The 17,166-nt window shown below is 39.3% G+C and overlaps 1 protein-coding gene across 1 annotated transcript in view; it reads left to right on the forward strand.

The window, feature by feature from the left end:
* The first annotated feature begins 5,753 nt into the window (after nt 1-5,753).
* Nucleotides 5,754-17,166, forward strand: part of LOC127444927 (glypican-6-like) — a 397,241-nt gene continuing 385,828 nt past the window's right edge. Inside the window, exon 1 of the mRNA XM_051704591.1 lies at nt 5,754-6,126. Coding sequence (XP_051560551.1) covers nt 5,967-6,126 — 160 coding nt within the window. The 5' untranslated portion in view covers nt 5,754-5,966. The remainder of the gene's footprint in view (nt 6,127-17,166) is intronic.

The following is a 17,166-nucleotide window of genomic DNA, read 5'->3' on the forward strand; positions in this document are numbered from 1 at the left end:
GTTGGTTGTCAAAGCTGGTGATTATGTCATGTCACCAAGAACTTTGGTTAATTATCTTGGTTGTGTTATTGACAATAGTTTAAATGGTGTTAGTATGGCCATGGAAGTTTTAGGTAAGGTTAATGCAAGGACTAAATTCCTTGCTAAACAGGCAAAGTTCTTGGATGGAGATTGTTTGAAATTATTAGCATTAAGTCTAGTACAGTGTCACTTTGAATTTGCGAGTAAATCTTGGATGTGTGATTTTAATAAAATATGCTTAAAGAAATTACAAACATCACAAAATAAACTGATAAGACTGGTCCTAGGATTTCACCTTCAGTCCCATGTAGGTAAAAAACAATTTTAAGTACTAAAATGGCTACCAATGGAATTTAGGGAAACTCATTCCAAGCTTAAAATGGTTCACAGAATAATAAATAACAGAACTTCAGTTTATTTTAAAAATCATTTTTCCCATGTAAGAGAAAGGCACAGGTATAGTATGAGGCAGAGTATAATTGATCTGAATTTATGTAAGTTTAATACCAAGTACAGCAAAAGGTCATTTGAATACTTAGGAGCACAGGAATGGAATAGGTTGCCTGTGGATATTAGGTGCATATTAATTAAGGATAATTTTATCTTGAGGGTTAAAACATTGTTTTTAGATAAAGTTCCTGTGTGATGTTATGATGATTTTTATGTACAGTAAGAAGGTTTATGTAAAGTAGTGGTATTTTACATATGTATATTTGTTATTATTGTGTCATTGACTGTAAATGTCTGGGTATTATGAGCCATCAATGCTGTTTAATAACAAGGATCACAGTGGAAATAAGTCTATGACTTTATTGTGCTATCCTTGACAAACAAGTTGTGATGTCATCTCCGGTTACGCATGTAACCTCGGTTAGACTTTGCGTCAGATGACGCAATGGGAAATTCCTTTCTCGACGACCTAGTTGAAGCCCTTTGTACAATAACGGCAATTCTAAAACTGGCAATGGTGTTTGAGCCCCGCTCCTTTAGGTGTGCAATTTGCCTATGTAAGTGGGTGCGAAATCACCATTTCCTTAGAATTTTTCGACTGAGGTACAAGGAGCGCATCACTCACATCTCATAGCTCTGGGTCAGTAGTGCGGCAAGCTTACGCAATGTCCCCTCCCTTCATCTCAGGGAACTGAGGTTACATGCGTAACCAGAAACATTCCCTTTCGATTACGGCCTCTCGACATTACATCAGCTGACGCTATGGGAACAGCGTCCAATCACAACCCACAGAGGGGCCTCACCCGAGGCATAGACACTTGAGGAAGGATATGTATATGATGTCACAGGCCGCATAGGATGGTGACAACATGCCTCAAAGTGTATATAGTAATGATTAATTCCCCTACATAGTGAAAACCCAGGAGGGAAAATTTATCTAGACTGGGAATTTATATGAATCTTATAAATACACACAGTAAAAGTATATGTACTTCACAATCAGGGTTTGGAAGGAAGAGTTTAATAAGAAACGCTTGTAATTTTGACAGCGGCCTACAAACTGGCAGCTGTACCAAAATTATAGCAGATAGCCCGCTTGTATAAATGAGCCTGGGCTCACCTACTGAATGTTGGTACAATTAGATCTCTTAGACAGGGAGGACCTGCGAAGAGATGGGGCACAGCACAGCCTGTGATTCATAGGCGAGGGCGATCGCATCGACAATCCAATGAGAGAGCCTTTGTTTGGAGACGGACATGCCAATGCAAACAAAGAGCTGATCCAACAGTCTGAACTGACGGGTATGCTCCACATAAATATGCAATGCCCACACCTAGTATAACAAGTGCAGCATCTGCTCCTGATCCGATTTAAATGGAGGGGGAAGAAGGCTTTTAGGCGGATGACCTGGGCCCTGAGGGCATGGATAAAACCAAGGCAACAAAGACACGTAGCCTTTTTTGGGATTGAGGGTGGCCTTCGAGAGACACGGCCCAAATTCCAGACATAAGCTGTCAACCAACAGCACGTGCATATCACCCACCCGTTTAACTAAGGCTAGAGCCAGCAGGAGTGCGGTCTTTAGAGAGAGCACATGTAACTCAGCAGATTCTAAAGGCTCAAACAGGGGGTTTGTGAGCACCTTCAGCACTAGGTTCAGATCCCAGGTTGGGACTGTAGCAGGACGAGGGGGGTTTAGGCACATCGCTCCCTTGAGGAAGTTTATAATTAGATCATGTCTGTCTATAAAGGAGTCAGCCTCTGGGGCATGGTATGCTGAGATAGACACTACATAAACCTTAAGCATTGATGGGGTGAGACCTGCGTGGGGATATCAGCTATGGAGCAGTTCACCATGTCTTTGCCATGTGAAGAGCACCAATTTGCAAACACACACCATTTTAGCATGTAGAGGCATCTCTAGACTGCACTCTAGCCTACAGGATGGTGTTCATAACCGATCAAGCTAATCCTGGCACGTTTGGCGGGCTCCATTAAGGTTCCAGAGCTCTGGCTGGGGATGCCAGATCGTGCCCTGTGACTGAGAGAGGAGATCCTTCTTCAGCTGTACCCCAGGAAAATGGTGCTGTTCTATGGGACGCTGTCTTTTGATGGCGGCCGCACTGCAGGAACCATTCATCCAGGTGAGATCTTTCTGGCTCGACTGGAGGGGACAACTGTATGACGAGCTCCTCGACTGCGCATGAGAGGACGCAAAGCAGCTCAGCATCAGTGGCATGTGCACGCTCTCCACCCTCACCAGAGGGAGGGGTGGAAACATCCTCCACCGGGCCTGACCACTCGGCCATTAATGCTGCGAGGGACATGACATCATTCCCATCGTCAGATCTGTCAAATGTGATGAGACCGTGTGCTCCGATGGAGGGCCGGAGATCCTCATGGACATACTGCATTGGCGAAGACACTGCGTCGAGAGACTGAGGGGTTTGCGAGGCTTGCGCAGTCACGAGATCCCCCCGAATTCTTCCAGCTCAACCTTGCGGCCTCCTCGTGTGAGAGGAGGCAGGTGGGGGGATGGCATGGGAGACAAACACGTCCCTTAGAACGATGGCAATTCTAGAGCGGAGCATCCTGAGACTCATGCCCTCACAGACATTAGCCCAGGCAGCGAATACATTTCTTATGCAAATTTTGTCAAATAAACTTAAACATAATTTAAACATGAATTTTGAAGCCGTATTGAATTGCACACTTTTTTTAAAAATCACACTGCAGCTTCAAAATTAACGTTCGAGGTATGAACGTGTAAAATATATGTTGTAGAACAAAACGTCCACATATCGTGAAGAAATGTTTACCACAGACCTTATTTCGCTCATAAGTTGAGAAAAACCATTATAAAACCCCATAGGAAAATCCCGAAGGAACCCATAGCCAATTAGCCATGGGTTCCCTCTAGAAATTCCTATGGCTTTTATAATGGGCTTTTTCAAGTTGTGAGTGAATAAAGGTCTGTGGTTAATATTACGTGAAGTTAATTGGATGTAGCATAAATTACATACAGTCATACCTCAAATGTGAATTTTGAAGTTGCCATTTCTTTTTTTTTCTTTTTTTTCTTTTTTCTTTTTTTTCTTTTTTTTTAAGTATGTTGCTAACTAAGTTGCAAAATAAGGACTACAACTACCACAATCATGTGAGTGTACCTGCCTGATGATAGGGAAACCATTGTCCTTATTTAGCAACTTTGTCCTTATTTAGCAACTTGTTAGCAATATAATAATAAAACAAACTGAGTCTTCAAAATTTACGTTTGGGGTATGACAGTCTCTAATTATGTTGTAGAACAAAACATCCAAGTATCTTCAAGTAATGTTTGCCACAGACCTTATTAGACTCAAATACAAAAATGGCATTATATAAACCCAAAGAAAAATCCCAAGGGAGCCCGTGGCTCAAAAATGCTATTTATCTTCCGGGTTTTTGGATACAACCTGGACAGCTCTTTTTGTGATGCCGATAAAGGACACTATTGACATCAGAATTTCTCAAACAAGAACTTTTAAAATGGTCTTTGCATTGAAAACTGGCAGAACATGATGAAGAGATGTCCTGCATCGGGTTTGAGATTCCAGATCCAGCAGCTTCTTAAGCAAACTGCATCAGAGCTCATGAATCCAGTCCGTGTATTTTCCATCGCTCGTATTTGACCACTGGGTTGTGCAGTTGATCTGTTGATCTGATAGACTGATAGAGAATCTCTTATTTATAATATCTCATGTATAAGATACAGTAGCATATTCTGCAAGTTTTTCCATATTTAGTTACTATTGCACAACATTAAAAATAAAATTACCCCACAGATAAAGTTCTGACATAGTTGTTCTGCTGATGTCATTGTGGAGAACTTTTTTTTTTTCAATAATTTTCTCAGAATATTATTTCCTTTATTTTACACTGTATTTATTAGTACTTTTGAGCCCATTTGTATTATTGTATTTTATTTATTATTTACATTGTTTTATTTAGGCATGATCAGTGAGCAGTGGTGGCTCAGCAGTTAAGGCTCTGGGTTACTGATCAGAAGGTCAGGGGTTCAAGCCCCAGCACTGCCAAGATGCCACTGTTGGGCCCTTGAGCAAGGCCCTTGACCCTATCTGCTCCAGGGGTGCCATATCATGGCTGACCCTGCACTCTGACCCCAGCCTAGCTGGGATATGTGAAAAAGAAGAATTTCACTGTATATGTGCAAATGTATAATGTGTGATAAATAATTAATATAATTATAATATAATAATTTTTTTTATTATAATTATTAACACTATTTACTTGTTATACTACTTGTTTGCATTATTTTTTTTAACTTTATTCTGTTTTATTTGTTTTATTTTAATTTACATGTTTTAATTTGATCATTCTATGTAAGTCTGTTTGCTCAACAATTTTTATATTATTTTCATTCCATTTCATTTTGTTTTATTTTTTTTATTTTACTTTATTTTACTCTGTTTTCTTTTCTATTTTAATATTTTTTGTGTTAATTTGCATTATTGTTATTTTATTTTACTTTGTTTAATGTTACACCATTTACTTGGTAATACTACTTGTTTACTTAGTTTGCATTATTTTTACTTTTATTATTTTTAATTATTTTATTTTACATGGTTTTATTTGATCATGCTACTTGTTTAGTCTGTTTGCTCAGATATTTTATTTTAATTGTTATTTTGTTTTTTATTATTTCCTTTATTGTACACTATTTTATTTGTAAATATTATTTTACTATTTGTTTACTACTGTTCATACTATTTGTTGTCAATTTGCTATTTGTTATTTTTTTTTTATTTATTTAGTATTTTATTTTATTTATTATTTTATTTGTATTTGCACTGCTTATTTCTTAATATGCCTTATTTTGAAAATCAACACTATTGCTATTTTACTTTAAAAAAAAGTAAAAAAAAAAAAATTACATTCATTTTCTCAAAGAAAGTAATTAAATTACCTTGGAAATGGGCAAAACGGGGCTTTATGATTCCCAATCCAGCAGTTATTTTCAGCAAAACTCCATGAGCGCTTGTGAATCCAGTCCGTATTTTCCTTAACACTTAGTCTCAGCCAATGGGTTGTGTGGTTTATTTGTGTGTGTGTGTGTGTGTGTGTGTGTGTAGAGAGAGAGAGAGAGAGAGAGAGAGAGAGAGAGAGAGAGACTCAGGCTTTGCTACTTTCTCCCCGTTGAGAGAAACAGCGCGCGTCTGTATAGAAAAGTTGAGCGCGCGCCGCTCCAGCTCTCTTCCCGACTGGAATCTGGAAGTTTCGCTTTTTTATTACAAGAAACGCGTTTATTCTAAGGGGATCTATTGGAAATCTCTGCTATGTGGTGTATGCGAAAGAAGGCGTGATTTAGGAACGATTGAATGATTCAAACATTTCCCAACCTGGTGCTCTGAGCGCGTGTCTCTCTCTCTCCACGGATCCCGCGCGTTTTGCGCTTTTACGCGTCGGCTGGATTTTGCGCACTGGAGGGTTTGCGATGTGGAAGACACCTGTCGTGGGTTTAATTTGTTCTTTATCGCTTCTGTTGTCGCTGACATGTGCTGGTGATGTAAAATCGCGCAGCTGCAGCGATGTGCGCCAGGCGTATACAGCCAAAGGCTTTGGTCTTCATAATGTACCGCACCAGGAGATATCAGGTGAGGAGAGCACGACAAGATCATGTCCACATCACAACTTTGGGGTTAAAGAGGAATGTGTGCTCGCATATAAGCTGGGAGTTTTAACAAACCCTATTTTGGTGGAGAAAAGCTCATGCACATCTCTTGTGGAGAAGGTTTGGCTTTAAAAGTCTTGATGATCATTAAATCATTCGCATGGTGTTGATCATGCAGATTTGGAGGTGATTACATATTGCATAGCCTATGGGATAATAAATACATGCAGCTCAAGAATTCAGAAAGAAATGTGGGTAACTTGCAATTTTGAGAGCTTTGGAAACTTAAGAACATGTTCTTGATGGATATACTTGGCATTATCAAGGTGTTTACACCTTACTATATTCACTTTAACTATTAAAAATAGATTAACAGAATATAATCTTTTGGGTGATTTTAATATTAATTTGTGTGCGTTTGGCTGTTTTGAGTCCTTTTTGAGCATGCTGAAAGTCGGAGAAATTGAGAAAGTGTCAGTTAAATGACCATATCAACTGCAAAAAAACAAATAAATGTAAATCTAAATTTGGAGAGCATATGTATCATTAATCATGTATTATCTGCTGTGCTGTTGGATCAATAATGATTTGCATATGTTTTACATGTTAAAACCAAGAATGTATTTTTACATTTAGTTCAAAGTATCATGCATAATGTTGGTGATTTGCAATTTGGAGAGTCTTTTTTATATTTTTCAATATGGGTGGACATACTTGGCATCATCATTAGGGTGATATTGGTATTCATTTGTGTGTATTTGGCTGTTTTGTGTCCTTTTTGAGCATGCTAAAAGTTGGAGCGCTTTTGATAGTCTGTTATATATATATATATATATATATATATATATATACACGTGTATATATACACGTATATATACACGTATATATATATATATATATATATATATATATATATATATATATATATATATATATATATATATATATATATATATATATATATATATATATATATATAAAAGGACAGTGAAATCAATGTAGATCTGATAATTAGGAGAAGATGTACATCCATATCCAGCAGTCATTTCACCCTGTAGCTCAAGACTGGTTGCTCACTGAAGCTAAGCAGGGTTGAGCCTGGTCAATACCTGGATGGTAGACCTCCTCTTGGAGAAAACAAAGGTTGTTGCTGGAAGAGGTCTCAGGGAGGCCAACAGGAGGTGCTCACCTTGTGGTCTGTGTGGGTGCTAATGCCCCAGTATAGCAGCACTTTTCTGTAAAAAAAGGCACTGTCCTTCGGATGAGACATTAAACTGTGGTCATTAAAATCCCAAGACACTTCTTGAAAAGAGTAGGGGTGTAACCCCCGGTGTCTGGCCAAATTCCCCCCATTGGTCCTTATCAGTCATGGCCTCCTAATAATCCCCATCCATTAATTGTAACTCTAGTGAACTCTAGTCTCTCCTCTCCACCAATAGCTGGTGTGTGGTGCACTATGGCTGCCGTCACATCATCCAGGTGGATGCTGCACACTGGTGGTGGTTGAGGAGAGTCCCCTGTTCACTGTGTAAAGCGCTTTGAGTGGAGTGTCAGAAAAGTGTTATATAAATGTAATGTTTATTAAATCATGTATTATCTGCTTGTGTTGATCGATAATGAAAAAAACACAAATTGCATGCTATAAGATATTTTATAATTTTGAACAGCTTTGAAAACTTTTCCTACCACCATTTAGATGGATATATTGAGACCATCAATGTGCTTATCTCCAATTATAATCGTTTTATCTTTATATTAAAGATAATATTAATATACCAAGATAATATAGGGGTCCATTTGTATGTGTTTATGAATAGCCAAGGCACATAGCCGAAGTGTTACTTGCACAATTTGAAGAGGTCAAACTTAAATGGCTGTATCAACTGCAAACAACAGTGAAGTGAATGTAGATCTCCATATACACTCTCAAAAAATATTTTAACTTAATAATACAGTTCCATCAACTTGAATTGTGTAATTTTAACAAAATTAAATTAATAAATATTTATAAACAAATAAAATTTCATTAAAAACCTCCAATACAGAAAGATAAAGAGAATATTTTACAGTAACTCTTCATTTACCTCTGTAACCATACACACACACACACACACACACACACACATATATATATATATATACTTATTAATTATTTCATAAAAATGTTTTACTGTACAGTTAACTATACAACTTTTGCTTTCCACCTTTACATCGGTTTTAATGTTTATAATTTTGTTTTAATCTCATAAACTGCAAAACTACAGAAAAAGTTATTTTGCATGGTCAGTCACATATAAATCAGGGCATGTGTGAGTTAAAAGTCTAATCTTCTTGTGGATTATTCTTTGGACACGCTCAGTAAACTCTTGCTCTCAACTCATAAGTTTTAACCACATTGCAAGAGTTTTACAGGCACTTTTCACAGGATTGCCTCCAATTAAAATCTCAGACATGTAATATAAACAACCCCAGTAGGTGGCCTTCTCACGCAGTTGGAAGAGTTCCTGTTTAGCATTGGATTTATGAAGTCCTTAAGGCTACAGGGTGGCTTTAATGCATACTGCATGCTTTGGCACAGATAGGGTTTTTTCTTTATTAACTGTTGTGAAGTAATCACATTTGAAGGTTTTATCCAGTCAAAAGCAGATTACCATGGTAGAGGCATAATGCAGAAGAAGAGATAATACAGTAATCATTTGCTTTTGGTCCCACAATACAAAATGTAATGAAAAGAGCAGTTAGATTTGGTTTAAAGTTACATTTTTGATGGTTATGATTATGGCATTTGCAAATTCTTGTGTTGGATGTTTTTGAGAGCAGTTCACGGGAGTTTAACAGGTCTGCATTTTGTGGATTTTAAAGAAATAACTCAACCAAAAATGAAAAATCTGGCTCACCCTTATCATGTCTTTTGAGATCACAAGAGATGATTAGCAGAATGTACAAACTGCTCTTTTCCGTATAAAAAAGGTGAATGGTTAACATGACTGTAAAGCAAGATTTTCAAGTGAACTTCCAGTGAGTGACAAATTAAATTTCAATGCAAAGTTATTGTATGGTTTCGGAACACTTGAAATTAAGTGCACAAGTCGTATGGACTACTTTTATGATGCATTAATGGCACGCTTTGCCCTTTTTGGAGCTTGACAGTCCCTGGTCCCCATCCATTTTCATTGTATGGAAAAGAGCAGCGTGAACTAGGTACGCACCAATCCGATACCTGGATCGGTTTTAGATGGATCGGGTATCGGTCCGACGAGCCCGATCCAAATCCGATACTGTGTGTTAGTCATGTTCATTACTGTCGAGCTCAAAAAATGACATAAAAGAACCATAAAAACACTATTAAAGTAGTTCATATGACATTTTATTCAAAGCCACTTGAAGACGTGCGATAGCTCTGTGAGTCACAAAAGGCTGTGTTTAATAATAAATATATAATATGCATGTGCAGCTCGTTATTGAATGGCGCTGCTCTGTTTACACACACTCGTGGCTATTTTTACCCTTCACGCAATGTGCAATATTTGAGTGCTACTCAAGAACAACATCTCAGATGTAGATACTCAGTAGTTCTGTTCACTTATAATATGCATTTAGAATGGCACTGGAGGTACATTTTACCAGAATTTGAATAAGAAGCAAATTAAACTACTGTGAACTTGCCTACAAACAGACACACTTACAGGACTTCCTGGAGAGTTCAGAATGTCAAAATAAAAGCGTAAGGGTTTAAAAGTTAAAGGTGCACGATTAAGATATATTACTATATATTACTATTATTATATATTATTATTTGTTTACAAATGATAATAATATTTAAGTTGAATGGGTTCCAAAAAATAGCTGTGTGAATGAAAAGTGAGCTGATATCTTACAACTAAACTGAACAAAAAAGAGATCTGAATCCTTTAAAGTCCAGATACAAGTTGAAATTGTTTTGCAAAAAAAAAAAAAAAAAAAACGGCTTCTTTTCTACTGATGACTTATACTGGAATTATTGTTAATTTTGCTGCTACATTATCCAGTATACTAGTTAATAATAAAGTGTTTCTTAATAAGCTATACATTTATATTGAAATAATGTGTAGTTAGAGGTTTGTGTTTCTTTACATATTAAAGAGCACACCCAATTAGTTCCACACAATAATGTAAAGATATTCTAAACTGATTATGCAAAAAAACAACACTGGTATTGGATTGGAATCGGCCGATACTGAGATTTCCGATATTGGAATTGGAAGAGAAAATGTGGTATCGGTGCATCCCTAGCGTGAACACTCTTTAAAATATGTCCTTTTGTGTTCCATAGACAAAAGAAAGTCATAGGGGTTTGGAACAACAGTAAAAGATGACAGAACTTGCTTTTTTGGCTGAACTATCCCTATAAATATGGAATTTCTTAAGTGCACAAAAGCATTAAAATCAACTTTGCAGTATATGTGTGCATGCGCAGTTCAACAGTGTTTTCTGCAGTTCTAAAATAAGATTATTTTCTCTTGTCCCTGTTGCCTCACCCATGTGCGTGTTGTCTTTTGTGTGTCCCATTGTGGCCATTCTCAAAGGACTCAATTTCCAAAGTGTACCGCTGGTTTCATAGCAAGTGGCATGTGTATCCATCCATACAGGGCAAGCAGACTGCATCTGCTGCTGATACTGGTGTTCCTTGTATTGATGCATAATAGAACAGCATATCTTGTGTTGGACTACTATAACAGAGCTAATTCAAATTGGTTGAAGATATTTTGTGTTGACAAAAGCAATGGAATTATATTCAACAGGTTTTTAATCTTTTATTGTGGAGTTTTACTGCTTTTACAGGCAGGACTCTGCTAAAAGATACTTGCTTATTACAGAGCACAACAGTCTGGTTCTTCCAGAAGTAAAAAAATACCATACATTTTCTCCATAGGTGAATTTATATTTTAAGATAATTTATAAATCTTTAAAGACAGACCTACTGTGAGTTCAGAGGTTGTTAACTGATGGTATATGCATCTGTTGAAGCCATCAAATCTGCATGTTTAATAGCAGAATTTCTGGTGAAGAACTACGCTGCATGATCCTGAAGAGAAAGATCCACCTATAAGAGAATTGCAGCAAACAAAGCGCATCAAAAGAGCTCTGCAGCGACCGCCCACTCCCATGATGCACTATGAATGAAGCAATCGAGTCGTTCTTCCTACACTCTCTAACTACTTATATTTTTGCATATACCTGAATATTTTTAAGGTAACTGATGAGTTTTGACATTTACTTAGGGTGACCATATTCTGGTTTGGGGGGTATTGGGGTGGAATAATAGGGTTCAAAACAGTGTTACTATGAATGCCAACTAGCATAACATAAATATATATAAATAAATACAAATTTCCAACACTCTTTTGAATGTCCATGTACTATAATAAAAGATGCCATGAGTGTACCTTGATTTACTATTACTTTGAATGGCCATGGAAAATGAAGCAATGTGATAACAATTTTACCTGGTCACAAAAAGTAGTCCGTTAATTTACCTGATGAACTTTCTCTTTTTGCTGACCCTTTATGCTTCACAGAGATAATGTGTGCTTCTAAATCACTTGCACCTTTATTATCAACTGACACATAAGTGCCAGCTTTACATGTCGTACATTCTGCTTCCCACGGATCTCGACCTGGACAAAAGCATGGGAATTTTTTGTGCAAATCTTCTGTAAATTTGCACTTTCATTTGGGCATTGTTTCCACTCAGCTGTCATTTGCTGCTGTCAAGCAACTGTTTGATGCTGAACACAACAGTGCTTCTCATGTTCGCGGAGAGATTGACAGGCAGGAATTTGGCCAATAGTTGCTGCAAGCCTCTTATAATCGACCAATTGGTGTGCGAGAATGCGGGACTTACAAAGAGGGGTTAAAGCAATGCAAATATGCGTGCACACCCAATGAAGTATCAGACCAGATGCACATCATAATGCAACTAAAGCCGAATCCCGGACATTTTTGCAAATTTACAAATCCCGGCTGGATGCTTTTTTAAGATCCGAAAAAGAGGACATGTCCGGGAAAAAGAGGACGTATGGTCACTCTACTTTTACTTGACATATTTCACACAAAAATTAAAATTGTCATCATTTACCTTCATGCTGTTGCAAACCTGTATGACTTTCTTATTTCAGTGGATATCAAAAAGAGATATTAGGGAGTTTCAGTCACCATTTACTTTCATTGAATGAAAAAAAGATGCAGTGACAGTGAATGGTGACTGAGACTAAACGGTTTGCTTAACATATCCTTTTTTTGTTCCAGGGCAGACAAAAATTCATACATACTCAAGGGTGAGCAGTGATGACAAAAATTCAATTTTTTAATGAACTGCCCTTTAACTACCTGTTAAAGGTATCTGCCAAGAAAAAAATATATAAATGTTATTCAGCACATGGTAGACCTTATTCACAGCAGCGCCATATTTAATTTTTGATGAGAATGACAACAAGGCTGTGAGGGATAGACGTACAGTCTCATTGAAGAGCTGTACTGCGGTTTAAAGTGTTTTTGGATCATTCCGCAGACCAAACATTGAAAAAATATATTTTCAAGAACACTCAGTAGATAAAAAACTCCAGACAACATGAGTTGTGGGAAATCAGATGGGATATTGGAGCTTTTTACAGATTTATACCGTGTGTGCCATTGAAGAGACGGTAAGTCTATCCCTCACAAACTCGTTTCCATTCCCATAAAAAATCAAACATAGTGCTACTGTGAATAAGTCTATTGCGTCACGTCTTGCTGGAAAACAAGTGACTAAAAAGAAGGGTCACAATATAGGCTACATACTTTAGGCCATATACGTATATGTGTGTGTGTGTGTGTGTGTGTTTGTGTATGAGTTTAACTATTATATTTAAAACATTATTTAAATAGTTCTGAAAATAATAGGCAAAGAAAAAAATATTTATCAAGAATCTTTGTGAAGATTCTCTGATATTTGTCAAGCCCGCCATCGTGTACCCCTGCTTTAGGCTACATACATTCATAATGAATTAATTTACAGTTTTAATGTTGTATTACTTAAAAAAGAAAACACATAAATGCACAATAAAATATAAAAAAAAAACATGTCCAGAGACATCCAAGTAGCCTCAGATGTTTTGTATTTTCCTGCTAATTAATTATTTAATGTTTTTTTTAATTTTTTTTTATTTAATTATTTTTTTTATTATTATTATTGCGAAAGTGGTCTTAAATGTTTCTTTTATTTGGCCTTAAAAAGTCTTAAAAAGTCTTACATTTAATTCCTTCGAACCTGCAGATACCCTCTCACATTCTTCTTGGGGTTTTTTTTGTGATTCACATTCTTCATGCACAGGCCTACCGTGCCCTACTGGACAGAAGACAAGAATTTCAAGCAAAAATTGACTTAAATATTGATCTGTTTTTCACCCACACCTATAATATCACTTCAGAAGATATGGATTAAAACACTGAAGTCGTATGGATTACTATTATGATGGCTTTGTGCTTTTTAGAGTGTCAAAATTTACCACCCATTCACTTACATTGTATGGACCTATACATAGCTAAAATATTCTTCTAAAAATCAGAATTTGTGTTCTGAAGAAGAAAGAAAGTCATACACATCTAGGATGGTATGAGGGCAAGTAAATGATGAGAGAATTTTCATTTTTGGGTGAACTATCCATTTAAATCAATAGTTTTATATTGTTCCTCTGTTTTTAATTCTGTTATGTCACTTGCAATGTTCATGGTAGGGATGCAAATTTTGGGATATTGTTTAAACGAATAACCACCAGTATTAAACCGGTTACAAACCGATATAAGCCATGAATCAAACAAGTGGCCAAACAGGCATGACAAAGCTCAATACTGGCTGAAACAAAACATGCTTACATGACAGATGTGCATATTTAGCAATAGTTATTACATCAGTATTTGAATGAATAACCGTATATTTCCTTCTTATATTTTATAACAAATCATTATTGAATGTATAGCTTGCATGCCAAATTAACTGACAAGGTGATAACTTTCAGCAGTTTAACAATGGAACTATAAAAACAGCCAGAAATCGTGCAAATGCCCATTTTTAAGATATGAGCGATCAAACATTGTGGTCCCATTGTTTTTTTTTTTGGGCCACCCTGTAGATACTGTACTATAATTATTTTTTATTAAAAACAAAACAACAATAGAAGTTTAGGGTATGTTGTCTGTAACAAAGGTTCAGGTTGGGCAGATAAAGGAGGAAGCGGGAACCAGTTTCCACAGTTCACGTGAGTCCATTTTATTCACAGATAACCAGCAACTGCTGTACGACTTCACTCAAAACATAGATGGCTTTTCAGTGTCACTCAAATAAACAGTCCGCTTTTCAGCTTCACACAACACAAGACTCTCTCTCAGGGGTCAAACACGAAGACACCGGTCTGGCTGTCTCTCTCTCTCGGAATCCCCACTCGGGAGATTATTCTGAAGAGTGCCTCCGCAACACTACGTGCTGAGATGTTGCGAAGAGGCACTGCTTCTGGGTATTGCGTTGCGTAGCCCACCAGAACCAAGACAAAGTGATGCCCGCGTGCTGACCGTTCTAATGGCCCGACGAGGTCCATGCCAACTCTGCCAAAGGGAACCTCGATCAATGGAAGAGGGTGCAATTGCACTTTTGAAGTGGCCGGCAGATTCACCAGCTGACATTTGTGGCACGTCGCACACCACCAGCTAACATCTCCCGAATGCCCGGCCAATAGAAACGGGCCATGAGACGGTTTAGTGTTTTCCCCTGTCCCAAATGACCAGCCATCGGACTATGATGAGCCACCTGGAATAATATTTCCCGACGGCGCCTTGGTACTAACAACTGTGCTGTATCCTCCTTTGTCAGAGAGTCCTGCATCACTTGATACACCCGATTGTTTATAATTGAGAAATACGGATATGTGAGTGCAATGCGTGGCTGAAGGCGCTGACCATCAATTACTTTCACTTGGTCAAATGTGTGTGTGGCAGGGAGGAGGGCAGGGCCGGGTCATGATGCTACACAACCAGCCCCTAATCAGGCTAATCAACCCCTAGAGAGGGATAAAGGTGACCTGTGGTGGCAGTTCGGCAGCTGCCCTGCATGTGTTTATGTTTGTGTCTTTTTGTTTTATTAAATATTACTTTGATGCTTTGTCCGTTTCTTGCCCTTTTACCTTGTTACACTGGAACTGCCGCCTCCGGTCGCCTTTATCCCTCTCGAGGGCTTGATTAGCCTGATTAAGGGCCTGGTGTGCAGCATCACAACCCGACCCCGCACTCCTTCCTGCCACAGTGTGCTTAAGAGTTTTGTCTCGCATCTTCTCCAGAGGGAAATCCCCAACGGGAATTCCCCTAAGGGCTGGGGAAGCTGAGGCTTCCCCCTCACTTACGTCATCCTGATGCGGAGCTGACATAGATGGCCCCGGCTCCGCCTCCCCCATCAGAGCATTGCACACCCCACACCATCCCACTGTATTACAGGACCCATCCACACACAACCCCTTTAACAATTCGGGAAAAGCCGGCCAATTAGTACCCAAAATTAGTGGATGGGAGAGGCGGGAATAACCATGGCCCCAACGTTATGCTTTTGACCCCGAAATAGAATAGTGATGGTCACTGCAGGATAATTGTAAATATCCCCATGCACACACCTCACCTTTGTGTCCTGGCTCCACGCAACTCCAACAGACCAGCCCAAACCTCACGCCCACACCATTGGCGGCAGAGGAAGAATGGGTAGAGCCAGAGGAGAGAGAGACAGGAGTGTTAGCACCGGTCTCAGAGGATTGTTCCACCATATCCGGGGGAACGGGATAGGTCGTAAAGAAGGAGGGGAGGGGGAGGAACGACAGGGAGAGAGAGAGAGAGGGGCTCACCAGCCCCTGGGTATGCCGCTAAATAGTCCTCCGCCAACTGCCCTGCTTCATCTAGTGATGGCGGTCGGTGGCACTGGAACCACTCCACAGTTTCTTTCAGTAGTTTGGCGATGAATTGTTCCAGTACTACGAGATCAATGACGACCCCGAGTCGCTGGGCTCCATGGCCAACATCCACCACCGACAGGCGTTGCGGAGCTGTTGAACGAAGGCAAACGGGTGGCCGACTTCGCTCAGCATCAGTGTTCAGAACCGCCGGCAGTGCTCTTCGGGACTGCGGTCGACCTGCTGCAGGATGGCTTTCTTCAACTCAGGGTACTTCAGGAGGTTGTTGACCAGGAGTTGTTGGGCTGTGAGTTGGGCCTCCACGGTCAGCAGCGGTAGGAGGTGGACTGCCCATTGTGCCCGTGGCCATCCCAGAGCTTGGGTCATGCACTCATCTTGTGCCCATGTCTTCACCAGCATCAAATGGGGGTTCGCTGCTGCCGGGGTACCAAGCTCCACAACGCCTGTCGGTCCTCCTCTTGTCCTCGAAGGAGCGCCTCGAAGCATTGTTGCTGCTTCTCCCACAGATCTGTGAGGGCCTGGTTTTGTGCCTGGTGAATGCTGGTGAGGGATCTAAACACTTCATCCAGTGGTGAAGATGACTTCATAGCAGCATACCTTCCTCCTTATCCCGGGTTTTGGCACCAGTGTAACAAAGGTTCAGGTTGGGCAGATAAAGGAGGAAGCGGGAACCGGTTTCCACAGTTCACATGAGTCCATTTTATTCACAGATAACCAGCAATCGCTGTACAGCTTCACTCAAATCATAGACGGCTTTTCAGCGTCACTCAAATAAGCAGTCTGCCTTTCAGCTTCAAACAACACAAGACTCTCTCTCAGGGGTCAGACACAAAGACTCTAGTCTGGCTGTCTCTCTCCTCTCTCTGTGAACTGGCCGTCTTTTTATCTGCCCTGACTCTCACTGTGAACACAGAGATGGTAATTAGTCACAATTCATCTCAGGTGGATGTCCTTACCGCTCTCTCTCTCCTCAGACGGGCACTCGACCACACCCTCACCGGCTGGCGCTGAGTCTCGTAATCAGCGGGAGAGAGAGTTAAAGGGGAGATGGAGACGCC

Source organism: Myxocyprinus asiaticus, chromosome 8 (assembly GCF_019703515.2).
Source record: "Myxocyprinus asiaticus isolate MX2 ecotype Aquarium Trade chromosome 8, UBuf_Myxa_2, whole genome shotgun sequence".
NCBI lineage: Eukaryota > Metazoa > Chordata > Actinopteri > Cypriniformes > Catostomidae > Myxocyprinus > Myxocyprinus asiaticus.